The following is a 25664-nucleotide window of genomic DNA, read 5'->3' as shown; positions in this document are numbered from 1 at the left end:
TCTAAGAGACAGCTAGTATTTTTGTAGGGTTTCCCTTGCTTTTTCTTTTAATCCCAGCTCAAAATGCTGGGGATAATGCTGTAGCTCTTCAGTGCTGGGTTTTCATGGTGCAAGCCAGTCAAGGTATGGTGCATGTCCTGGACCTAACATTCAGGAGAACTGGAGGCTAGAGAGGCCATGCTGGAGGAGCATCATAAAGGAAGGGAGATAGAGCTTGCCCATGCTGCTCTTGAAAGCTGTCCCAGGAGTAGTGATGCCTAGAGCAGTGCTGCTGGATGGTTGGAGGGAGCTGCTTGTCCAAGTCCAGAGCAGAGCATAGGCATGTGCTCACCAGCACGATGGGGACAGTCAAGGCCGAGGACCCACAAGTCAGCTGGGGGGTTGTTTCTGACAGCGTAGGCACATCTGACTGGCATGTCTACATCGCCAGCAAAGAGGACATGGACTCCAGCCCTGAACTTCATCACTCAATAATCTTTAAGGTCCCTTCCAACTCAAACCACTCTATGATTCTGTGACTCTATGACTTCTGCTCATTCTCCACTGGACTCTCCGTTAACTCTGAGGCTCGGGTTTGCATCACTCCAGCTACTTGCTGTTTCCAAGACACGTTTTCTCCTCAGGGAGGAATCTCCAGGCACGGTGCTGTGAGCCCAGCAGTGCCACTCTGCCCTGGCCTGCTTTTATTGAGCAGCAAAGGAACCACCAAGCTAAGCCAGTCTCCTGCCTTGCTGTGCTCCAGCCCCAACAAGCCTCCAGCCCTGCCTGGCACAATGGGTGTGATATCACTTCTAGGAAACCTTTTTTAAACCACTTTTCTGTCTGAGAAACAGAAGGGTTTAGAGCATCTTATGTGCTCTGAACCTATGTCCTAGCCAGTGGATTATAGTGGACAATAGCTTCTCTTCGTAAGCCTTGTGGCTAAAGGCAAGGTCTCCTTGGGAATCCACCCTTCCATTCTTATGCAAGTTTTGGGGTTGACCTATATCATGTTTGTTAAGCTTTTAGTTAGACTACCGAAAAGAAAAATCAACTATTGGCAGATCTGCCTTGTTGGATAGACCAAGGACCCAGAGGAGGCAGAAGCTCTTTGGAGAGAGGCCCTGGCTTTGCAGGGATCACAGGGCTTTGGGCAGAATTCAGGCAGAGGATAACTTGGGGGAAAGGGAGTTGCATGGGATTTTTCCGTTGCTGTAGGAACCTTTACTGTAATTCAGCTCATGTTGATTAACCCTGAATGCTAGATTCTTTAAAAGTGATTAGTGAGATCATACCGGAAACAGAAACAGATGTACCATCTGTTATGCAGTGTATGGGGTTTAGAGGGAGGTTTTGCTGAAACACAGTTGTTCCCGACACTGACATGAGACTTCACTGCTGTCACCTTCCCAGAAGCTGAACACCCCTTTGAACACAGGCAGGGAACTGGGGGGATTTACTGTCAGAGGGCAGGTGGTGTAACTCCGGCCAGTGACTGGGCTGAGAGCTGAGCTCTGGTGGCATCTCAGCCTTTAGGGTAAGCCATGGTACGGGACTTTGCCTCAGAGATGCTTTCCAAGTGCCTGAAATCCCAGAGTGGGGAAATCTGGGCTTCGGTCTGAACTTGTGCCTGTGCCTCAGGGCATCTTTTCCTGCAGTGAAATGCAACCACCGAAAGGTTAGAGGTGTTTTTTCTTCAGAGCTTCTGCAGAGATTTTCATATGCTGTATCCCTGCCTCCCAATACTCTACATTTGTACTGTAGTTGCTCGCTGCAGGTCTCAAGGATTATCAGAAGCACTAAGCAGCTCTCAGACAGCAATTGCAATTACGCTTCTACAGCTGTGATTGTCCACAGCCGTGCTGTCTGCCTTCATCCGGAGCAGCAGAGGATTTTAAGGAGCAGCGCAAGGCCGGAGAAGGCTGCGCATCCGTATGCGCTTCCCGAAACCTAATCTGGCATCCTTCTGGCTTTCATAGCATCTGAAAGAGCAAAGTGCACATTTGTGCTGCTCGTAGCGTTGCTGCCTGATAACTAATATCTGGTCTAACAGGCGGAGCGTCGCGGCACCTGGGGAGAACGGGAGCGGGTTCCCTTTGATCCTCGGGGCACCTTTTCCAGCGCAGCTGCACAGCCCGGCACAAAGCCATCAGGGATCTTGTTTTCTTCTTCCTTTTTCAGGGTAAATCTCACGTCTCCTCCTCAAAGCGCCCCATGGACCGCCGCCGCCCCAGGGAGCGCCGCCGCCGGGGGGCGGGCGGGAGCGTGCCTCCGCCGCCGCCGCCGCAGTGAGCCCCGGGGGTGGCCGAGCGCGGGGGGCGGCCGAGCCCCCGCCGCCGCGGGCACCATGGACAGTATCCTGGAGCCTTTCCCCGCCGAGCGGCTCTTCCCCGCCGCCGCCGCCACCGGCTTCCTCGACCTCGGCGACTTCAGCGAGGCGGATTTCCTCAGCAATGTGGTAAGAGACCCACCTCCCGGTGGACCGGTGGACCCCCCCCTACTCCCCTTTTGCCATCCCCACCCCGGCTCTAGCCCCGGTAAGCGGGGACGGGACGCCCCGTCGGGCTCTCAGCCGCTCTCCGACGCGTTTCGCCCGCCCCGGGGGGTGCAGGTACCCGGGTGCCCCTCGCCCCACACGGCCAGTGCCCCCCGGAACCGGCCCCGCCGCCCGCGGGCACCCCGAGGAGACCAACCCCCTGGTTGGTTGGTTGGTTGGGTTTTTTTGTCCTACATTGCGGTTTTTGGAGACCGAGGGCTGCGGGGAGGAGAAGCGTGCGGTGCCGCCGGGTGCCGTCGGGGGAGACCTTGGGGCTCGGCGCCCCCCTCCCGCTCTCCTTCGCTGGTAACTTCTCCTCCGAGCGGCGTTGGGGAGATGAAGCATCTCCCCAATTTGGCTGATTGACTTCGGAGAGAAAGGGTTAATTAAGGGGGAAGAGTGACTCGGGAGGAGAGCGTGTCGCCAGTCCCAAGGAACCAAAGGGGCATTGTTCACCTCCAGGGAGGTTCTCCGAGGAGCCACTCGTGTCCCCAGCCCAGCAGCTCTCCCCGAGCTCTCTGCTGTCCTGCCCGAGCTGTCTCTGGGGGTTTGCCCCACGAATCCCGCAGCCCCTTTGCCGGGGAGGACCCAGCCCTGAGGCGAAGGGGGAAGAGCCCAACCCCAGAGGTGGTTTGGGGTGAGGGTGAGGGCATCACCCCACTCTGGGCAGCCTGCGCTCAAGGCTCCAGCAGCCTCTGAGCAGGGACAGCCGTGGAACAGTGTGCCTGCCCCGGACTGAGAGATTTTTGGCTTATTATTCCCCTGTCACAACACTGGCACCTCCCACGTTCCCCGTGTCGCGTCTCCGAGGTCTACCCTTGGAGCTGGGACAGGGGAGATGCCAGCACCGCGACAGGGAAGTGGGGGACAGAGAGAGAGGAGGGCTGTAGCCATTAAAACACCTGATGAATCCACTTCTGCTTTGCTCTGCAGAAGATATCCAGAGCCTTTTCTGCTGCCTCCCTTGCGGAGAAGAAAGCAGAGGTGCAGCATTTGCGTACACGTTAAGAGCACCACCCTTGCTGTGTGGAGGCACACCGGGTCTGGGGAAGAGATTATGCAGGCAGCCCCATCTCTCATAAATCTCACCAGCTCCTAATTTCCAAGATATTACCGTGCCTCATATATTCCCCATCCCTGGAGGTGTTCAAGGCCAGGCTGGATGGGGCTTTGAGCGACCTGCTCTGGTGGGAGGTGTCCCTGCCCAGGGCAGGGGGTTGGAACTCAGTGATCTTTAAGGTCCCTTCCAACTCTAACCATTCCATGAGTCTATGATTGAAGGACTAACTCCGGTCGGGCTCTACGGGAGGCAGCAGAGTCCTGCTGTGCTCAGGCAGACCCAAGACGTCGCCCCGAGACCGAGCGCTCGCTCGTTCCTGAGAGACCTGTTGTTAGGGAAATCTTGGGCTTTCCCTAATTCCGTGTAAATCCAGGGTGGATGAAGCTGTGCTGACACCAAGTGCTTTACACCAGGAGTGTTTATTCCCTTATCAAAGTGAAAATCATATATATTGACACTAGTATATCACCCAGGTGCTGCAGCCAGAAATCAGGGGACCCTTAAGCAATATAGGTGGCACCTCTTTACAGCTTAAACACAACTCCTGCCTGCATGCAGACCCTGGGAAAAAAAGAAGCTTTTGTGTAAGAGTGCCATCTGGTGCCACCTGCCATGACAGTGTGTTTAAAGTGTGTGGTGGCCACGTGCAGGCTGGCTCCTCCGTCCTGCCTCCTTTAAATGGTCTTTCTGCTTATAGGTGGCACCTCTTTACAGCTTAAACACAACTCCTGCCTGCATGCAGACCCTGGGAAAAAAAGAAGCTTTTGTGTAAGAGTGCCATCTGGTGCCACCTGCCATGACAGTGTGTTTAAAGTGTGTGGTGGCCACGTGCAGGCTGGCTCCTCCGTCCTGCCTCCTTTAAATGGTCTTTCTGCTTGGAAAGCTGCTTCTGGAAGTAGCCTGCGCTTGCCTTCACGTTAACTAGGTTGTGGTGACTCAGGCATTGTTGAGCTCAGCTTACGAGTAGAAAAAGAAATGCTTTTGTGGATTTTTTTAAATTTTGTTTTCCCCCCCAACTGCCAGCACCACAAACTTCTGCCGGAGCGCGAGAGTCGAGCTGATACCTTCTCTCTTCCTGCAGATGATCAAATATAAGAGTTTCTGTAGCCTCTTCTCGCCCACCAAATCTGCTGGTGATACGAGAGCCAGAACATTAACACATCACCCTCTTTGTTCTCGCTCTGCATGACAACATGGGGGGAAGGAATAGGCTCACATTTTCTTACTAAATCCAGCAAATCTCCTGGGATCTTGAGATGTGTTGAGAAGTTCTTTTTACATAGAACTGTGCAAAGCATCACCGTGCACAATAGCTCTCAAAGTTGCCAGTGCCTTTGCTTCAAAGAAGGGCAAACTTTTCCAGATATTGTTCAGCAAGCATTTTTTCTTAGAGGAGGCCAGGAATTCTGGCCATAAAATGCCAGTATGAAACTTTTTTCCGAGGATGATTTCTTCCTTTCAGAAAGGAAGCAGAAAGCAAAGATGGATGAACCTGACTTGCAGGGGTTGTGCTTCTCTGGGGCAAGAATCACTGGTCTCTAAACTGCTCGCCTTTCCTGGACCTTGTCACTCCTCGTGTGTCATGCTGGTCTTTAAAAAATGCTCCCCTGTATTCTCCATCTAAAGTTGTGACAAAGAAGTACCGAAGGACCGTCTGTGGATGCGTCCACAAAAATATCTGTGTGCCTGAAACAGAAAAAAAATAAAATACTAATTTCAATAGGCCTGGAGGTGCCATTCAGAATGACCTAGACGTGTGGGAGGAATGGGTCACCAGAAACCTCATGAAATTCAGCAAGGCCAAGTACTGTCTCCTGCCCCTAGGATGGGTGGACTGACCCACCAGGGCTCATGGAGCAGCGCTGTGTCCCGGTAGCGAAGGCGGGTAGCAGCTAGCAACAGGAGGGCAGCAGTAGATAAAGAGAAGGATGTGATTATCCCCCTTTTCTTGTCAATCATAAAATTGTGTCTACAATAGTGTCCAGTTTTGGACTGCCTGGTACCAGAACGATGTTGATAAATCGGAGTGTGTGGAGGGGATGGTCACCAAGAGAGTTTTGGGCTGGAGGACTTCTCCTGTGAGGAGAGGCTGAGGGAACTGGGCTTGATCAGCCAGAGGAGAGGCAGTCCAGAGGGACCTAGCAGTAGCTTGCCTGTGCTGGTGAGAAAGCTACTGAGAAGATGGAGCCAGGCTCCTTACATAAGTGCATGGCAGGAGGACAAGTGGTCATAAATTGGAATGGGAAAGGTTTATAAGGAAACAATTTCACACTGTGAAGACAATTAAGAGTGGACGAGGCTGCCCAGAGACACTGTGGAAGCTCCTTCCTTGGAGGTTTCCAAGACCTACCTGGTCAAAGGCCCTACTCTGAGCAGGACATTGGATTAGAGACCTTCTGAGCTCCCTCCCAACCTGAGTGAGTCTGTGATTATATGATGAGGGTTTGGGGTTTTTTGGAAGATCTTAAGGAGAGTGGTGTCTGTTTGGTGCTTGGAGGGCAAATCTCCAAGGGACACAAAATGCTTTTTACTCCACTTAGCTTCTGCTAACCAGGCTTGCATACAATGACTACTAACAACGTTATCAGTCTCCTTTTGCTCGGGAGGCCACCTACTGCTCTTGAACTTAGGTAACTTTGCTGGTCCTTTTCTGCCAGAAGGACCCACCATAAATGAAGTTAACCCTTACTGCAGTCTCTGCTTATCCCAATTTCACCTGTCTCCTGCCTAGTCCAGCATTTCTGGTCGTTCCTGCAAGCACCCATCTATTAATGTACAGCTGTGATGTGACAAGTGGCACCTTCTGGAGCCTGCTGGGAGCTAGTAGAATGGAAGAAGACCTGCTTGTCCCTGTGGGTTGGGTTGTATGTAGTGAGCGGGAGGAGAGCAGTGCTGGGGCAACTCTTCAGGGGAACTTTCCCTGAAGATAAAGAGAGGCCGTTCACCATGGATGGCCATCGCTCTTGCAAGAAGCCTGAACACACTTCTGTTCCTCTTATGCCTCCTAAAAGGACATAAATAGCACTTAAGTGGTGCTTAGGTCTTGGACTGACCTTTGGTCTGAGTGATCTTCATGATATGTAAGCTCCCTCCTGCTATCTCCGCACACAGGGAGGACAAAGAGCTCTGGCAGATTTGATCATCCACTTCTCATCCCTTCCAGTTTCTAGAGAGGAGAACTCTGCTGCAATGGGAGGCTGGGTCTCTGGGACTGAGGGTAGTCCCTTGTGGGGACACATGCAGAAAGCATGTTGGCCCTCTATTCCAATGCCTGGTGGGGACTGAGGGTAGTCCCTTGTGGGGACACACTCAGAAAGCACTCTATTCCCATGCCTGGTAAAATCTGGTCAGTTACACATCCCTGGTTGTCAGCCAAGTACTAGGCAAGGCAAGACTTTTTTCTTAAAATTTTGCTTGCAACTTGCCAGTCGGAGATTCCTATGGGATCTGGAGTACAGTCACAGAGACACCTGGTGGGGCCACCAGACCTGGCCTGATGGAAATGCATCCTAAAATAATATTTCCTAGATTTTCCTATTTCATTAGTCTCTTTGGATCCATCTCATGGTTCCTTCACTTCATGTCACAGAACCACAGAATCACAGAATGATACGGGGTTGGAAGGGACCTCTGGAGATCATCTAGTCCAACCTCCCTGCCAAAGCGGGGCCACCCAGAGCAGGTTTTGTATGTCTCCAGAGACGGAGACTCCACCCCCTCTCTGGGCAGCCTCTTCCAGGGCTCTGCCACCCTCAAAGGAAAGAAGTTCCTCCTCATGTTTAGATGGAACTTCTTATGTTCAAGTTGGTGCCTGTTTCCTCTTGTCCTGACACTGGGCACCACTGAAAAAAGACTGGCTCCTTCCTCTTGACACCCTCTTGAACTTCCTTTGAAAGATTATAGGTTGATACTTTCTCCACAGAGACTGGGGATCATTTGTGTATCCTTTCTAGCTTTAGTATGCCTTTCTAACTGCCAAACATTTGGGACACTCTTCCTAAATAAAAGCGTTCATCTGTTGGATAACTGCCTGAATGTGCTGGGGATCCATTGGCTTAAATGCTCATCTCAGCCAAAGCGGGAGAACCCTTCGACCACGCTGGTAGGCCAGCCCTAGGGGAGAGGTTGCAACTTGGAGCAGGAGTGCGGGGAGGCACGTGTCCAAAACAGAGTAAAACCATGGAGACCGAGCCATCGTCTTGGTGGGGAGCAGCAGGAAGGACTTAGGTGAAGTGCTTGCAGAGTAAACAAAGGGAGGGTTTGGCAGGGGGTGGAAGCACATCTGTGCATAAAGTCCGCTCCCGCTGAGGGAGGGTGTCAGCAGCACCAGCTGGGAGATGCTGGAGTCATGTACGGCTCGGGCCATGTCTGCCAGGTGATCCCCATCCCCTCTGGCATGAGGCAGTCCTTCAATGCCACCACCACTTTCAAAGAGGAGAAAACTGTGGGGTTTCACCCATATGGAGTATCATAGAATCATAGAATCATAGAATTGCCCAGCCCGGAAGGTCCAGACCTCCAAAGGTCATCTAGTCCGACCTCCCCGCAGTCAGCAGGGACACCCCCAACTAGACCAGGTTGCAAAGGGCCTCACCGAGCCTCACCTTGAATATCTCCAGGGATGGGGCCTCAACCACCTCCCTGGGCAACCTGTTCCAGTGCTCCACCACCCTCACAGTGAAGAAAGGTAGGCTGTAGAAAGCCTCTGAGACTGTTTTATCGGACCTCATCCTGGTACAAGTACGAGTATCTAAGCATGGTGTTTGGTGGCTTCTGAATCCCACAACAAGCACTGGGTTCATCGATGCAAAGTGCCTTATGCCACGCAGGAGCCCATCTGGTGCTGCACTGGTCCCATCTCATCATCTCATGCTGCACTGGTCTCATCCAGTAGAGTGATGGTCCCATCCAGTGCTGCACTGGTCTCACCTGGCTCCGCGCTGGTGCTGCTGAAGCTTGGAATGGAGCTGTCTCTGGTAGGAATTTGGAAAGAAAAGTGTTTTCTGAAGTAGACCCTTAAAGGGAAATTTCAGAAGTAGGGATTTCGCAGATGCAGCCCCGCTACTCCAGATGTGGCCAGGCTGACACCTCTGCGATGTGCTCCTGGGTTTCCTCAGAACCATCTACTCCTGGGCTCTCTCCTTTTTTTCTCAGCACTTCCCTGGAGGTTTTCAGACTGTCGTATTTCATTAGCATTTAGTATATTACTTACTTACTACTTTAAAAGCTCTCAGTGTTAAAGGAAGTGAATGAAAACACGTCACTCTCCGGAGTTGTCTCTGTGACAGCCACCTGGCAAGTCCTCTTCTCATAGCCGCAGGTAGGATTGTGCTTGATATGAAGATTTGATCCTCAACACTGACTTGTGCCGGTGCATTTTAGGGAAGGGATGAGTCAACCCTCTGAAGCTGGTATGTCCTTGTCCTGCTGTGGACCGTCCACTGCAGGAAACCAAATGGGACCCAAAAGCCAGTTGGTGACTCTCCTTGCTGCGGAGTTACAGGGGAACGGGTAGGACACCAGGGATGAAGTGGACCATTATGGCTCAACTAAGAAATGGCCAAGAGCTGTCACTTGGCCTGATTTGGCTCAGAGATTTCCCAGGGAAATGCCAAGTCTGTGCTGCAAGGTCAGGTGTAATCACTGGTGCTTCACAAACAAGCTTGTGGCCAGCATTGTTCTTCTTCAGGAGAGGTGCCTGTTGGAGGAGCCAAGTGTGTTAATCCTCACTTCCAGGCCAATCTCAGTCCTAGGATTACTACATCCACCAATCCCAGCTTTTCTGCTGGAAGCTGTATTTATCCTCCTTTACACATCTGAATCGCTGGAACTCCCTGTCTCCACGAGAGAGATGAGAAGTAAAAGCAAGGGTGGAACCAAAGCTGTGCTTTTTGACTGACCACCATGCTAGCACCGTGGCTACCTTGCTGTAGCCGGGGACTTCCGAGCGTGCAACTTCCATGTAGTTTGGTATCCTCTGGCTGAAATCATCGATCCTGTTTTCAGCCTGGCCATAGGACAGGGTGGGTGCTTGCATGGAGCCCTTTTCTTACTCTTTCCCGTCTTTGGAGCTCAACTTGTGCTGTGAGCTGTTAGATATTTTCTTGGGTTGGTGCCTGCATGTTTTGCGTCGTTCCCTCGGAGCAGAAATAGCTGGAAGGGTGTGAGGAGCCGAGGGCACGGGCAGAGCAGCAGGGGACTGCAGGTAGCGTGCTGAAAGGCAAGCTGTGGCTTTCAACCCAGTTGCTCCCCACATGTCTGCCATGCAGCGTTTACATCTGTCTAACTTCTTCCCAGCTGCTCAAGAAAACATATTTTTTTTTACTTCTGCTTTCCTGTAGGGTCACAGCATTTCAGGTTTTCCTTTCCTGTAGTCTCCTGAGCCGGCCGGAACATCCCAGCCTTCCCCTCTCACCCATCCCTTACTGACTTCTTTACCCACCTTCTCTTCTTTTTCTTTGCATCTCTCCTTTTACTCCTATTTTCTTAAATCTCTCCAGGGCTGTCTGCCTTTGTAATCATGTGGAGCTGCTTTGGTCTGGTCAGTGTCCAAGTGATAGATGCTTGACACCGATCTTGATACGTTATTCAGCCAGAACAAGGTCTCCTGAAGGTTGGAACTGCAGATATCCACACACTCACTCCTTTCTTTCTCCTCCTATTTTATCTCCTCACTTTCTAAGATTGCAGAAATCCCTCGTATGGGATGGAAGCAGCGTGCATGGCTATTCTCCCTGAAACCAGTATGTAATTTAAACCAGTGCTGGGGTAATTAGTACCACCTTTAGGGCTCAAAGGTGCTGCCTTAACGTGAGGTCATTCATTACGATCACTGTCCAGCCTGTTCCAGAGGAAACTCAGCCTTGACTACCTCAGCAAAGTTGCTTTTGGCTTCTTTACACTGTGACTTTGTCTTGATTAGGAAAAATGTTCGTTCAGGTCAGTCTGGCTGACCCGATTAGCAAAGCCTGCTCAAAAGGCAGTTAACAGTTTTCCTAGAATAGATGCGATGCAACGCGCTCAGCTCAGCAATCTGTGTGAGGAGTTCCCCTGCAAACAGCCCGTCGGGGCTCCTTTGGGAGGAACCTCACAGCCAAGGCTGGAGGAGAACTACAGCTTGGGCCTGACACCAAGCACGTTACGCAGATGGAAGCTGGATGCAGCATTGGTTTTGGACACTCAATATTGGATTGTCAGCATCCTTCCTGCAGGTGAGCTTCCGTAGACCCATACCCAAAGAACTCCCCAGGCACAGCATGGCAGGGACACTAGCTTCTCACTCACCTTGAGTACTGTGTCCAGTTTTGGGCCCCCTACCATAAAAAAGACATTGAGGTGCTGGAGCGGGTCCAGAGAAGGGCGACTAAGATGGTGAGGGGTCTGGAGAATAAGTCTTATGAGGAGAGGCTGAGGGAGCTGGGGTTATTCAGCCTGGAGAAGAGGAGGCTGAGGGGAGACCTTATTGCTCTCTACAACTCCCTGAAAGGAGGGTGTAGAGAGATGGGGGTCGGTCTCTTTTCTCAAGTCACAGGCGACAGGACAAGAGGAAATGGCCTCAAGTTGCGCCAGGGGAGGTTCAGGCTGGATATTAGGAAAATTTTTTTCACTGAAAGGGTTATCAGCCATTGGAATGGGCTGCCCAAGGAGGTGGTTGAGGTACCATCCCTGGAGGTGTTCAAAAGACAGGTTGATGTAGTGCTGGGAGGGATGGTTTAGTGATGGTGATGCTCCTTGTTTGTTGTGCGGGTGTCTATTTTTGTCAGTTAGGTTGACGGTTGGACAAGATGATCTTTAAGGTCCCTTCCAACCTAGAAGATTCTGTGATTCTCCTCCTGCCATAGCATGTCCAGGTGGCAGCTGAAGAATAACACATCTCTGCTTGGACATCTACCTTGCAAACCTGCTCCTGGCTCTGCAGTATTTGCAGCCCTCCCTCTCCTGGGAGGAGAGGTTTTCCCTCCAGAAGGGGTAGCTGAGGCAGAGGAAGACCAGGATGAAGAAGAGGACCCAGGTGCAGAGCCTCCATAGTTCATTGTTGCATGTCACAGCACCTTGATGTTAAATGAGTCCCATAAATTCATGACAGTTGAAGGAAAGAGCTGGGCAGGTGCTTTTGGCGAAGCTCACTGCTGCCCCAGGGGGAAGGACTGCAAGCCAGGGAGCTCAGGGAGGAGGAAACCAGCTCTGACATTTGTAAAGACTGTTGATGGAAGGTTTCTTTCAAAGCCTTTTCAGTCTCTCGATCTGAGAGCTCTTTGCCCAGGGAGTGCTGGAAATCTGGCTCTTCTTTCCAAGCAAGTGTGGCAGAGTCTGGGAGTTGATGAGGTGCTGTTGAGCCACAAATACTGAATTGCCAATTGAATGATGCTGGGTTTGTTTTTGTTGTGTTTTTTTTTTAATATTTTCTTTTTCTCCCTAGGGACAGTGGTGCAGTGAGGTTGTCGGGAATGGGAGAAGTGTATTTTAGTCCCAGCTCTGGCAGTGACTTAGCTTGTGATCCCTTGAGGCGAGGTGGCTTTTGCCTGCTGTAAAATAGTGCACATCCTTATTCTTACTGACGTGGGGCAGTGCCACCAGTTGGGTGAAGTGAAAATTAGGCTGGGGTGGGGTTTTGCTAGCAGGCGTCTGCCAGGAAAGGTCCAGAGGAGCTATTTCTTGGCTTCCCCGGCCAGAGTCTCTTTGAGTGACTTTGCAAATATCACGTATAGCTGCAACATTTTCAGTTTGGCAGGTCCTTCCTCCAGCGATGTCCCATCTATCCCTCAACCCCTCTCCTGTTCCTTACCCCTGGGGACTGCACGTGTCTGATTCTGACCTCAGATACTTCAAGCTAATCCAGAGTAATCTTTCTGTGTCAGCCTGAATGACTGTGTTGGTCAGCATCAGGATTTAAGCTGAAGTACTTGGCCCATGCTGTTGCTGGCTTGACCTCTTTGAGCCTTACTGAAAACTAAACAATTTGTGCTTTATAAATCCAGTGAATGGGCTGTACTCATACCTCATCCTCCAATGCACAACCAGATCCTGGCTCGGTTGCAAAACCTAACTTCTCCCGGGGTTTGGCCCAACTTGCTGAGAGCACCCCCTTACATTTCTGCCCAAAATTGCTGCGTGGTCAGGGATCTGCTGAGTTCCCAGGCTCCCAAACTGTGTCTGCCTTGGTTTGTATCTGTGAAGGAGGTAACAAGCTGAAAGTACCAGAGGGACATGGCTTTACAGTCCCCAAGCAGGGGATTCAAGACTCAGGGGAGTCCCTCCTGCTGCTCAACGCATGGTTTTGTGCTTTCCTTTTTGTCTTTGGAGGTGCTTTTTCCCCGCAGTAAGTCTGCCTGACCTGTTGTAAAGTTAGGATCGCCATCGTCTGCTGGAGAGAGCGATGCAAAAGTTGCTTTCCCACTCTCTGACACCTCTCCTGCTCTTCAGGATTTGTCAGATACAGTTGGCAGCAGCCCAGCAGCTGGATTAGCATTAAATAACAAACAAATGGCCTGCAGCCCTTTTTTTTCAGACCCGGCAAATCACACACCTTTCATTCTTTTCTTTTGTGTCTTCGAGCCCTGTTTTTTATCACACTGAGGGAGAGCTGAGCTCTGGTCAACGCCGGGGACAGAACAGAGGGGTGCTGCACTCCTTTCCTTGTTGCTAATTAGTAGCAGGGTGGTAGCCAGAGGCTGCTAGCTGTGACAACAAAACTGTTTTCTCCCTCCCCCTGTAACTCCAGCCCCGGCGAACAGTCAGTGGCAGCTGTGAGCAGCTGGGGTGAGCTGCAGCAGAGCAGGAGCAACGCTCATTTCTTCATTTTCCCTCATGCTCCAAGCTCTGGGGAATCCGTCCTGGCAACCTCCTCCTTCACATCCAGGGGCTGAAGTCCCAGGTGAGATGAAGGCACGCATTACTATGTCCACCCCAGCAAGCTCTGGGGTTGAAGTCACCCAACAGCCTCAATATCTACGCGTAGGTCCTAGAGACCCATGTCCAGACCGGTGCCCCGTCCACTGGTCTCAGATGCCTTTCTGATATTTGATGAAATTGGATTATGTAGAGTTGCCAGAGGGTTTATTTATTTATTCTGGGGAAGGGAAGAGGGAAGGAGGCCAGGAGGGATGGAGAATAGGGAAAGAAAGAGGGAAGAAAAAGCAAAGACAAGAGAGAGGTAGCTATGCAGTTAGCATTCCTGAGCCATCTGGACCTGTTGGCATGGCCCCAGCTGGACGGGCTCACAGGTTTATCCACAGCATGATGTAATCTCCACCGTCCAGCGTTTGATTTTTCTCCCTGCGCTGGATGGCCCTCGTATCTGGTGCATGTCTGGAGCGGGCATTTTGATTTCCTGTTGCTATTTATGGACTTTTCCTGGCCGATCCTCAAGAGCAGCTCGGGCGGTTTGCATTCCTCTAGCTGAAGAAGCAGTGCCACCCCTGCCAGCGTGGAGTGAAGGCCAGTCACTGCCAGCCTGCTGGCCAGGGAGAGACAACCCTGCAAGGGGAACCAGCTGTGGTTTGCACTGTACCATGGCTGGAGACAGGATGACACCTCTGCCTGGTTCCTGGGGGGCTGCAGCTCAGGAGCTCAGGAGTTGGCTCAGCCTTCAGCGCCAGCACAGAGAGGGCTGGTGGGACCCAGCTGCTTGTGGGGCTTCCCTGCCCTGCGCCTGGTTCCTGGGGGGCTGCAGCTCAGGAGTTGGCTCAGCCTTCAGTGCCAGCACAGAGAGGGCTGGTGGCACCCGGCTGCTTGTGGGGCTTCCCTGCCCTGTTGGGTCTTGCAGCAGAATAGGAGGAAGGAGAATTTTATGTGGTCCAAGACCTATTCCTCCCTTTGGCAAATGGGAGTTAAAAGCAAGTGATGGTCCCAGTCCATCAGTCCATCAGGAGCACCAGGGCTCCCGGATGCCCTATGAGGCAGGTGGGCTTCCCAGCATGTGGGAAGAGAAGCTGGGTGAGATGTGGTCCGATGCTGCCAAGCACCCACCCTCGCTAAGAGAAGGCCTGTGATCACGTTCCCTTCATCACTCAGTGCCATTTCCAGGAGGCAGTGCAGTCTAATGGGAAGTAATTCAGGTTCATGTTCCTTCCGTGGTCTGTGGGAGACAGCCGTGCCTCACCAAGACCAGCCATCTCTTCTTTTTCCTTTTGAGTCTTTCCCAACACATGAAATGAAGAGGCTTTGCATGTCCACCTCCATAAAAGCACACTGTTTGAATGTCTTGAAGTTACAGGAGCCACACAGGAGCAAAGTGGTCTTCTACTCTATATAAATTCAATGCGTGGAGGAGCAAACACTAGAGCCATAGGTCCCCTCTTGACTTCAGAAACAGAGCAATTTCCACCCTCCCACTTGGCTGGAAAGGTCTGAGATGCCCAGAGGATGAAGATGGGATTTCTCTACAGCGTACCAGTGCTGCAAGCAAACCTTAAACCCAGCAATACATGGGCCCTGCTTCAGAGCATGCCATTCTCTGCTCTGACTCAGGAGTTGTGGGTAGCTGTGTGATGAGCCACAGTTTGACATGAGCACACACCGTACTCCCTCCCTCACGATACCTCATCCTGCACACTTAGCTTTGTTTCCTCCAAGGGCTTGGGAACGGGGAAGTTGAGCACAGTGACCCCCAGGGAGCAAAATTTTGTTTGGTGGGAAGTCCTACTGCCTGGTTGAGAAGTTCTCCTGGTTGCAGGCGGAAGGAGCAAGGCTCTGCTCTCAAAATACCCCAGGGACGGGCCTGTCCTCCAGGGATGGACTCACTGGAACCACAAAAGCTGAGCTTTTCCACCAGACTCAGCTCTGCTGAGTGAGAGAGAGTAGCTGAGGGAAACGATGGCCTCTTTATAAACCGACTGGCAAAACTCTTGCATCTCTCCTGGGAGCAGGCCAGGGATTCTGAGTCACTGCTTAAGTGGGTTGTGGCCAAGGTAGTCTTACCCAAGACATTAAGTGAGAGAGGAAAGATCCACCCAGGAGTGCCAGCACAAAAAGAAATAGTCATGGCCATAATTAATAATAATATAATGATGAAAAGATTCAGAAATGCACTGCCCACTCCAAAAATAAAGTTTGAGGACAACTCAAATGCTGTACAGAATAGAGGAGAGAGGAAAGAGTCGAGAAAGACCGCCAAAGCCTGCATGTCAGCTGCAATGCAAGGAGTCCCGTCCAGCTGGCCTGGGTTCAAAGAGCTCCTATTGTCCAACAGCATTTCCAAGACACCATTCAAAACTTTTAGAAAATGAACCCAAGATGCAGGGTGAGATTTATCGCACAATAAAGGCAAGCCAGATGTGTGCACCCTCTCGGAGAGAGGGAAGGCGATGGAGGAGCAAAACAGGGGAGAACCAGTCAGCAGAGGCATGAGGGAAGAGGATGGCATGAGAAGATGTGGTGAGCATCCAGGCAGGAACAGGGGCTGGGTGTGTCTGTGCTGGGACACCGGACACTCGGGAAGGATTTCATACATATGGAGAACTCCATACTCAGGAGAAGTCACTCAGCATTAGCATTAAGGGACAGAAGGGAAAGATCTCAGTGATGTTTTTTTTCTCTTTTGTTGCCCATAAAGCCATGATTGATATTAAGAGGTTATTGTTGCTCCTGGTCCTGGATTATATACCTGCATAATAAGGCCAAGTCTGAAAGGATGCCCAGAAGCCAAACCACTGTAGATTTTATCTTGATTTTCTAGGGCTCACAGAGCCTTCATTAGCACTTAGCTAATGGCCACCATGGCTGGGTTGTAACTTCTTTTGCCACAGCAATCACTCGCTTCCACCTGTGATTTGACTACGTTAAAATCCAGCAATTAATTATACAGAAAGATAATTTAATCTTTTAATCTACTGCTAACATGGTAGTAAATGACTACAACCCGTCATCATTAAATAAGTCCTCAAGTTCTCCCTACCTTGTTGTTTCTGCTGTTTGCAGCATAAGCTGGTGTGGTGGCCATGCTGTACCAGACACCACAGATTGAAAGGTGACTTGGTTGTGGTTTTGGGAAGACCTCTTGCAAAAAGCTTGAGAAAAGACTTTGGAGTCTTAAACTGGAGCCCCTCTTTGCAATGACACATATGTTTGGTGACTGCAGTTAGCTTCTACAACAGGTTTGAGTGGGGTTTTTTTAGGAAGGGATGGATTTATCTGAAGTTTTTACACTGAGATGATATGTTTCTTTCTGCTCAGTTGCAGATGGTGAGTTTGAAGCAAGAGGCATGAATATAGCTCCTGAGCTCAGCTATGTAGGGAACCATATTTTATCACCAGACCGGTTTCTCCAGGCCCTAAAACCCTGATGAAGCCACCCAATGTCTCCTTGTCCCACTCTGGGGATGTCCAGAGGCTGGATTCCCAAATCCACCGCTTTCTGCTGGCACCCCTCCAATACTGGTGTGCAGGTGCCTGCTTGATCTCAGACACAGGAGCAGGTTGTCAGGGCATGATAGATTTCCTGTCTTCAAAGGAACACGGCATCTTTTCTTCCCAGAAGCTTCTGACTTTATTTGAGCACGTGATCCCAGCCATCTTCAGGTTTCTATTTCTTTTCACCAGCTACAGGGGACTCGGCTGCTGGGCCTTGTCATGGAGAAGTCTGGTTTGGAGAAGGGATAGCTGGAGAGCCAGGTGTTGGGAAAGGGTTTGCACAGGCTGCCTTTCTCCTTCAGCCTTGATTTTCATCCCATGGTTGTAGTGATTGCATGTCTTACCAGTCAGATCTCCATCCTCTTTGGAAACACAGGTCTTTGACCCCTTGTCCACCAGCATCACACCCTCACTATCCCCCAGGATGGCATTAATCCAGGCTGCCCCAGTGGTGACAAATGGTCTGAGGGATGTTACTGCCCTTCAAGGGCTAGGAAGGATTTCCCCGATCCCCAGAAACTCTTGTTTCTGCAGCTCCACCGCTGAGGTGAAAATGATACCCTCAGCATTGGAGCTGAAGTTTAATTTCCTATCTGCTGCTCAGGGCACAGATTTTCCGCTGGGATATTGGCAGCAGGACAGAAATCTGCATTCCAAGCTGAATTGCTTTGCAAACAGCCCTGATGTGGGACCCTGTTCAGTCTGCTGGTTGCAAAACCCAGCTCTCGCCCAGCTTGGCCACTGAGAGAGTCACAGCTCTTGATCTCTCAAGATTTTGGTTGAAAAGCCCACACATCCTTAAGTCACAAATCAGCTGGTCCAGACTTAGTTGCTGGTAATTGTCCTTAACAAAGGCCCAAGGAATGAAACCACCAGTAATGTTTGGTATTAGCTGCATGGCTCAGCTTTTGGACTTGAACAGCGCGCAGCTATCTTCCTCTTCCAAGGCCTGCTTTTCTTTATGGGTCTCCAGGGACCTGCCAGGGGACAAAATGTGAATTATCTCCGATTTTGCTCTCCGAGCACTAAAGAGAAACAGTTTCAATGAGACAAATGAAGCTGATTGTGAAGATAATACAGAGCTTTCCTCCTTCTCCGGTTATCTCGCAAAGCAGATTTCTTCTATCTCCCAGGGCACCTTTCTTGTTCCTTAGATTGCCTTTCTGGCAGAATGCAAAAAAAGGCCCATAATGGCATGGGGTTGACAAGCTGTGAGAGAGAAGAGATCTGCTGAGGCTGGTGGCTCCAGCCCAGAATTGGGCAGGGCCAGAAGCTTCCAAGAAAGATGGAAGGAATGGTGGAGTGGCGTTTATTCCGGTTTATTTTGGTGATTGAATAAACTTCTCCATGCCACTGACCGGCGACTGGCTTGAGCAGTTGCACCTCTCTAATTTATTTTTAATTGTACTGAACTGTATTTCATGTCTTTTGGGGGTACTGTGAGCCCGGCCTCACTGCAGCATGGCAGTACAGTTCACAGAGGGTCACGAGAGTAAAGCTGTATTTGGTTTCATTTGTCCTGCCTGCTGCCTTTCGTTGCAGTGTGTTTCCTTCTCCATCCAGTGGAATTTTTTTCCCTAAACTGTCCAGGCGGACGTGCCACACACAATTAAATCCATGTGGGCTTTCTCAGGGTAGATTTATTCTCTCGATTTGCAGGGCTGAGCCGGAGCTGCACCATAGCAGATAGGGCCTTCCCAAAGATGATGGATTATATATTATCGCTCGTGAGACCCCACCTGGAGCACTGTGTCCAGCTCTGGAGTCCTCAACATAGAAAGGATATGGACCTGTTGGAATGGGTCCAGTGGAGGGCCACAAAGATGATCAGAGGGGCTGGAGCACCTCTCCTATGAGGACAGGCTGAGAAAGCTGGGGTTGTTCAGCCTGAAGAAGAGAAGGCTCTGGGGAGATTTAAAGTAGCCTTCCAATATCTGAAGGGAGATACAGGAGAGCTGGGGAGGGACTCTTTGTCAGGAAGTGTAGTGACAGGACAAGGGGTAATGGTTTTAAATTGAAAGAGGGGAGATTTAGATTAGATACCAAAAAGAAATTCTTTCCTGTGAGGGTGGTGAGACCCTGGAACAGGTTGCCCAGAGAAGCTGTGGACGCCCCAGCCCTGGAGGTGTTCAAGGCCAGGCTGGATGGGGCTTTGAGCAACCTGCTCTAGTCCCATGGCAGGGGGGTTGGAACTAGACGATCTTTAAGGTCCCTTCCAGCTCTAACCATTCTATGATTCTATGATTTTTGCATGTAAGAGGGGTAAAATTCACATTAACCTCCTCCCCATGACTCGAAGGCAGCTGAAAGACTCCTGTCGCCCCCCACCCCAACATGGTGTGGAGTTAGGTTGCTTTTGGGAGCCCGCTGCTAACTCAGCTGAGGCTGCCAAGTGAACACAAAGAGGTAAAGCACCAGTTCAGGCAAGAAGGCAGAGACCCGGGTGCGGGGGGAGTGATGACTGTACAGCTTCTTTCTCTCAGAGCTGGTGTGAAGTCTCTGCCCGGCGAGTGTGCTGACCTCGGCTTGGGAAGGGGTGAAGGAGAGGAAGGGACCCCTGCCAGCTTATCCGGGGGTACCTGCCTTCCCACAGAGAGCACCTCCCACGCAGCTCCGTTCAAACCCGGCCCAGCTGCCGTGAGGATGGCTCAGAAAGAAAGGCGGCTTTGTTTCGCAGCAAGCAGGTGTCTTCAAGTTCTCTGAGCTCAAGATAGGCCTTGAAGGACAAACTTTTTATTTACCTTTCACGGAGTCCTAGAAATAGCCCTCCAATCTTCTGCCAAATGAGGGTTAAAGAGCAGCTGATCTACGTGTTTCATCCTCAGAGGGTTGTGTCCGCTTCTGCATATGGTTTAGGTCCTGCTGTAATTGTTTTTATCAGATTCGGCTGCAAGGGAGTTGTAAGCCAAGGGAAATTTGGGACGTTCGTTGCACATGCAGCATACACACGGCAACAGCTCTCTGGAAAGCAGGGGCTTTCCTCTTTCTCCTCCAGGCTTCTGGGCCAGCGGAGCCTGGTTTGCCCTAGGGGAGGCTGACACTTTCCCCCTCCTGGCATACACAAGCCTGGCATCCCCAGGTGGTTTGAGGGCACACGGACAGCCACACCACGGTGGCCAGACCACGCCGCCACTTGTTTTTTCAATTCACCTCACCCTGTCTCCACAGTCATTCCCCTCCCAGGGTGCTTCCAGTCTCTCCCACACCACCTCCTCGTGCCAGCTGCTAATCCCATTTTCGCTGAGCACAGTTAAACCCCAGTGTGGGACTAAATGATCTTAAAGGTCCCTTCCAACCTAGGCGATTCTGTGATTCTGTGTCCATCACCCTTCTGCCACTGCAGCAGCAGGTGCCTTCTGTGCCTCCTCCAGGGCCATTGGGAAACCCAGCTACAGGCTGGCAGATCTTCGCTTTCCACGTACCTTTCTCTATTTTTTTTTCCTTTCAGGGATAAAAACATTTAAGTTAAAGATGTAATTTGCCCACTCTTCCCCCCCATGCCTGGGTGCCTCTCTGCCTCTCTAGATTCCTCCCCAGTGAACAGCAGGCTCGCAAACTCTGAGTTGGGTATTACAGAATCACAGAATGATATGAGGTTGGAAGGGACCTCTGGAGATCATCTAGTCCAACCCCCCTGCCAAAACAGGTCCACCCAGAGCAGGTTGCACAGGAACGTGTCCAGGTGGGGTTTGATAGTCTCCAGAGATGGAGACTCCACCACCTCCCTGGGCAGCCTCTTCCAGGGCTCTGCCACCCTCAAAATGAAGAAGTTCCTCCTCATGCTTAGGTGGAATATATTTATTCTTATATTCAAGTTTGTGCCCATTTCCTCTTGTCCTATCACTGGGCACCACTGAAAAAAGACCGGCCCCATCCTCTTGACACCCATCCTTTAAGTATTTATAAGCATTGATCAGATCCCCTCTCAGCCTTCTGTTCTCCAGACTACAAAGACCCAAGTCCTCAGCCTTTCCTCATCAGAGAGATGCTCCTGGGCCCTTAATCATCTTTGTAGCCCCCTGCTGTACCCTCTCCAGCAGTTCCCTGTCCTTCTGGAACTGGGGAGCCCAGAACTGGACCCAGTGCTCCAGATGGGGCCTCCCCAGGGCAGAGCAGAGGGGCAGGATGACCTCTCTCAACCTGCTGGTCACACTATTCCTGAAGCACCCCAGGATGCCATCAGCCTTCTTGGCCACAAGGGCACATTGCTGGTTCATGGTCATCCTGTTGCCCATCAGGATTCCTAGGTCTTTCTCCTCAGACTCCTGGTTTACACGGCTACAGTCACCGCCACAGAATGTTGATGTGGTCTGCGCTGTGCGTATGCTTTTAACATCACCCATTCTGACAGCTGATTTCCAGCCTCCTAACCCCCCTCCCCTGCTGGGGTTGGGGACGGTATCCTCTGGGGCAGTGATTTAAGACATTCCAGGATGAGAAAGAGCCATGAAGGGGCAAAGGCGAGGCCTCCTCCTCCTCCACCACCTCAGTGTCCAGCCAGCCGGGCAGGGTGAGGGGAGTGCGAGTCAGGCCGCAGCCGTGGGGTGGGGGACAGTGTCCTCTGGGGCAGTGATTAAGACATCCCAGGATGAGGAAGAGCCATGAAGGGGCAAAGGCGAGGCCTCCTCCTCCTCATCCTCCTCCACCTCAGTGCCTCCTCCGGCCACAGCGCCCAGCCGGGCAGGGCGAGGGGAGTGTGGGTCAGGCCACAGCCGTGGGCTTGGGGATGGTGTGCTCTGGGGCAGTGATTAAGACATCCCAGGATGCTGATTTCCAGCCTCCTAACCCCCCTCCCCTGCTGGGGTTGGGGACGGTATCCTCTGGGGCAGTGATTTAAGACATTCCAGGATGAGAAAGAGCCATGAAGGGGCAAAGGCGAGGCCTCCTCCTCCTCCACCACCTCAGTGTCCAGCCAGCCGGGCAGGGTGAGGGGAGTGCGAGTCAGGCCGCAGCCGTGGGGTGGGGGACAGTGTCCTCTGGGGCAGTGATTAAGACATCCCAGGATGAGGAAGAGCCATGAAGGGGCAAAGGCGAGGCCTCCTCCTCCTCCACCACCTCAGTGTCCAGCCAGCCGGGCAGGGTGAGGGGAGTGCGAGTCAGGCCGCAGCGGTGGGGTGGGGGACAGTTTCCTCTGGGGCAGTGATTAAGACATCCCAGGATGAGGAAGAGCCATGAAGGGGCAAAGGCGAGGCCTCCTCCTCCTCCACCACCTCAGTGTCCAGCCAGCCGGGCAGGGTGAGGGGAGTGCGAGTCAGGCCGCAGCGGTGGGGTGGGGGACAGTTTCCTCTGGGGCAGTGATTAAGACATCCCAGGATGAGGAAGAGCCATGAAGGGGCAAAGGCGAGGCCTCCTCCTCCTCATCCTCCTCCACCTCAGTGCCTCCTCCGGCCACAGCGCCCAGCCGGGCAGGGCGAGGGGAGTGTGGGTCAGGCCACAGCCGTGGGCTTGGGGATGGTGTGCTCTGGGGCAGTGATTAAGACATCCCAGGATGAGGAAGAGCCATGAAGGGGCAAAGGCGAGACCCCCTCCTCCTCCTCATCCTCCTCCCACCTCAGCGCCCCTCCGGCCGCAGCGCCCAGCCGGGCAGGCCGAGGGGAGCGCGCGCCGGGCCGTGAGGCGCGCCGGGGCCGCTCCGTCCTAACCCTGCACTCCTCCCGCCCGCCGCGCGCCGCTCCGCTGGCAGCGGCCTTCCCATTGGCCGCCGGCGCGGCGGCAGCGGCCAATAGGCGGCCGCCGCTGCCGGCCGTTGGAAGCGTGCCCCCGCGACCGTTAACGGTTCCGGGCGGTGGGGGGGTGAGGCCGCGGCCGGTACCCGGGGCCTCGGCGGGGACCCCGGCGGGCTGGGGGTGCTGCTGGGTCCCCCGCTTCACGGTAGCGCCTGGCCCTGGCGCCGCTCCCTCAGTCGCCGTCTCCTGATTGTGCCTTGAGCCTCCCTCGTCCCTCCTAGGCCTTGTGGCGCCTAGCGCTGGAAATTGTAAATCCAGGCCCTTGGCACGGATGCGCGGGGGAAGGAGGTTTCCACAAGCGAGCTGTGCCTGAGCCTTGCTGGGACCTCGCGAGGCAGCGGGGACACGGCAGCAGCTGTTGCTGAGGGGTAACCTTCAGCCTAAGGGGCTGCAGTGGCTGTGGGGAAGGAGCTGATGACCTGCTTTCCCAACGGCCAGCTGTGCCACTTGCCTTCCTTTCAGTGATGGTGAAACCTCCCCCAGCTGTCTGTCATTCTGCATTATTCTACAGGCAGCAATAAATTCTGGGCCTGGTTCCAGGTGGGGTTCAGTCAAACCCTCTGCTGCTTGGAGGCTGGGTGTTAGAGAAGGCGTTTGGATCACCACAGAGTGTGAGGTGGTGATGCTGACTGTGATGCTGAATGCCTTGGGTGTTGCTGTCAGTCTCTGCGAAAGACAGGAGTGCTGCTGGTCAGGATGCTGTCCTGCTGCTGGAGGGAAATAGCAGTGGGGTTTGTAGGTGTTCTTCACGGGTGGAAGGGTTTGCAGAAGTGCCTCAGCCATGGCATGGAGAGAAGCAGGAAGAGCAGATCAATCACAAGCTATCCAGGCAGACCAGGGGCCAGGCAGACCAGGCACGGAGCAGCAGGGAGCTGTGGTACATGAAGGGAGAGACCAAGAGCAACACAGGTGAGGACGGAGGGGTACCAGAAGGGTTTGAGAGAGCCAAGAGGTGGTTGGATGATCACTTATGCCCATTGGGGTGCACATGTGCCGACTAGAACTATGAGGAGAAGTGTGTGCAGCATCTGTCTGTCCTGCCTGGATCTTGTTAACGCTGTCAAGACCTTCACTTTCATAAGGTCTAAAATTCATTGCATTTTAAAGAGAGCAGAAGGACTGTCTGGAGTGTATGGGCTCTTCTTTCCTGGAATGTAAAGGAAACCTCGGCTGCGAAGCTGGAGTGCAGGGGGCTTCATTCCTTAGTGAAAGCAGAGAAGGGAAATGCAGATGTCACAGCTGGGACAGGAGATTTATCTTGGCAAGCAAAGAGGAAAAATACTTTCAAAAATAAAAGAGAAAACTCAGAAGAATCCCCTCCCCATCTGCACTGCTTGCCAGCATGAGCAGAACCTCCAACCTGCAAAGGCCCTTCGTCTCCCGGGCCTGGGCTGCCGCCCAGCTGGATTAGCCCCTCGCCGCTTTCTCTTTGGAACGAGACCATTGTGGTGGGAGCAGGGAGGCTGTGAGAACCAGGCTGATCCTGAAGGGAGATTGTCTCCAAACAACTCAGCTGGAGGTGGGAAGAGGAAAGTCACACTCAAAGGATGGAAGCGTGAAAGGGAAAAGGAGGGACAGACGCAACCAGGGTGACCACAGAGGAGAAGTGGATCTAGGGAGAGGAAACCATTCCCTCCACAGCCATGCATGGTGCCGTTGGGCTATGAGAGTGGCACCTTAAGGTAACCATGCACAACCAGGCAGGAGAAAAGTCTCTGCTTGGGGCCCCCAGAGGTCTTACCACCAGGTCTGGGTGGGGGGAAATAGAGAGCTTGCATTTGGATGTCTGGATGCCTTACACTAGCTCCCAAGATAACTGTTGTACAACAGGAAAGGGTGTTCGAATGAGAAGTGCACGCACGCACATACAGTGCGCTATTTAGACAACCCTAAGCATGAGGTCAGGATGAAAACATGTGGTGGAAATATGTTTGGAAGAGTCAGTGCCGATGTCGGTCATAGTGGGAGGGAGCAGGAGCCAGCAGCTGACAGATTCGCACTCTCTCCTCGTGGCTGAGGTGGCCTTAGCCTGAGCAGATTCTCCTGTGCCACCAGAGCAGCTTAAGGCTCTCTGTTGGGACTGGAGATGTGGTGGTCATTGCTTCCCCCATACCTGTGTACACTGGCTCGTCACCTTTGGGTGCTGCCTCCCCATCCTCCCAGAACTGCAGTGGGGGAACGGGCAGCCAGAAACTGGGCTTGGATCAGGGAATCCAGCACATCCTCGCCATTGCGTTTCTGTCCCTTGGCTGCCCCCTCCCTGACCACTCACTAGTAATACAGCTTTGGAAACACATCTCGTGCTATTTCTTGGCTTTGGAGCATAGTTAGAAGGAGAAGGAAGGAGGGTGTGAAAGGGAGGGGGAGATAGCAGGAGTGTATAATGCAAAACGAGACTGTGCTGCGAGCTTTGTATCCCATCTGGAAGCTGTTTTCCCCCAGTACACTTCACACCCGCTCCCTCTGGGCCAGGATGGTAAGGATCACGTTTCCCAGTTGACTGGTCGCCCTTGCTCAAGCCAGGCCCATCAGCGTGAAAGCTACTTGAGATGTTTTAAAGGAGAATCTCAGCAGAGTTGTGGAGTCCTTCATTGTCACAATTAGAAATCCTTGGCCAATTCTCTGAGGAGCAGGGGCTGGCTGGTCTCAGCCTGTCTGGAAGGTGTTCTCAAGGAGAGAGTCTAGGCCTTGAAGAGGCTGCGAGAGGATGAGCCTGCTCAGCTCGTGCATCTCTGCTCATCCCACATTCATACATCTCCAAGCTCTGTGGACTCTTTCTTGGACCTTCCACCAACATGTGCCTCTGATCTGCTGAGATCTTCATTGCCACTGCATCTGCAAAACTCTCCCCAAAGCCCGGCAAAGTCATTACATTTAGTGGCAGCACATGAAGGCCTTTAGCTGTGTTGGTCCTACTCTGGGTGGGAAGGGAGAACTTAGCGGCTGCCCAGCATCTCCTTTGGCATGTTACTTTCCAGCCTGGATAAAGCTACCATCCATTTGGCCAGGTGAT

At 52.4% G+C, this 25664-nt stretch overlaps 1 protein-coding gene across 4 annotated transcripts in view; it reads left to right on the top strand.

Moving 5' to 3' along the window:
- Positions 1 to 25664, top strand: part of CREB3L1 (cAMP responsive element binding protein 3-like 1) — a 70145-nt gene that overhangs the window by 18480 nt on the left and 26001 nt on the right. For 3 of the 4 annotated variants that reach the window (XM_014950129.1, XM_014950130.1, XM_014950128.1), the window contains exon 1: positions 2275 to 2437. The exons of the other annotated variant lie outside the window; for it this stretch is intronic. In XM_014950129.1, coding sequence (XP_014805615.1) covers positions 2327 to 2437 — 111 coding nt within the window. In that variant the 5' untranslated portion in view covers positions 2275 to 2326. Of the gene's footprint in view, positions 1 to 2274; positions 2438 to 25664 lie in introns of those variants that run through there. 4 annotated transcript variants of the gene reach the window in all.

Source organism: Calidris pugnax, unplaced genomic scaffold (assembly GCF_001431845.1).
Source record: "Calidris pugnax isolate Ruff unplaced genomic scaffold, ASM143184v1 scaffold68, whole genome shotgun sequence".
In the NCBI taxonomy this organism is placed as follows: Eukaryota; Metazoa; Chordata; class Aves; order Charadriiformes; family Scolopacidae; genus Calidris; species Calidris pugnax.
The sequence above is the reverse complement of the archived record's forward strand: the minus strand, read 5'-3'. Positions and strand labels throughout refer to the sequence as shown.